The sequence below is a fragment of the Phytophthora parasitica genome (assembly GCF_000247585.1).
Source record: "Phytophthora parasitica INRA-310 unplaced genomic scaffold supercont2.89, whole genome shotgun sequence".
NCBI classification, from domain to species: Eukaryota; Oomycota; class Peronosporomycetes; order Peronosporales; family Peronosporaceae; genus Phytophthora; species Phytophthora nicotianae.
Window position 1 is genome coordinate 179,046 of NW_008649075.1, and position 522 is coordinate 179,567.

General features: G+C 56.7%; 1 protein-coding gene across 1 annotated transcript; it reads right to left on the reverse strand.

The window, feature by feature from the left end:
- Nucleotides 1-22: 22 nt before the first annotated feature.
- On the reverse strand, nucleotides 23-451 carry PPTG_24386 (hypothetical protein; the record flags this gene model as incomplete). Its single annotated transcript, XM_008916818.1, has 1 exon — nucleotides 23-451. A coding segment is annotated over one exon (429 nt), but the record flags the coding sequence as incomplete, so codon positions are not given.
- Nucleotides 452-522: the final 71 nt, after the last annotated feature.

Consider the following 522-nt stretch of genomic DNA (forward strand, 5'->3'; position numbering starts at 1 on the left):
TCGGATACGCTCGTCGCTCAACCGATGGAGGTTGTGTCGCCAGCCATTGTTCGTAGAGCTCGCACTCTCGTTTGAACAACTGTCGGCCGCGACAGTTCTCGTAAGCAAGCACTTGCCAGCCTTTGTACTTCTTGGAGTCTAGGCGCACGTAGCCCACGCCTCGCGGCAGATCTCCGATCGGAACCAGCACGGCCAGTCTATCGAACGCTGGAACGTACGCCGTCCGTTCCGAGACGTTCATCAGTCTGATACGCACTGGCCGGCCACGGCGAAACCTCGTCGTGGACGGGATGACCTTCTCTGTACGTCGAACCCAAAGTACATGTTGTTCCAGCCTCGCCGCTCGTTTCGCTAGTCGATACTCGCGAGACTCGTGGCCAGGTATGTCTAGAGCTTCGATTGGTCCAGCATTGACGTGTGCACTGTACTCCATACTATCCACCATATTCATCGTCTTGATCAGCGGGATGCACGGCGAAACCTCGTCACGGACGGGATGACCTTCTCTGTACGTCGAACCCA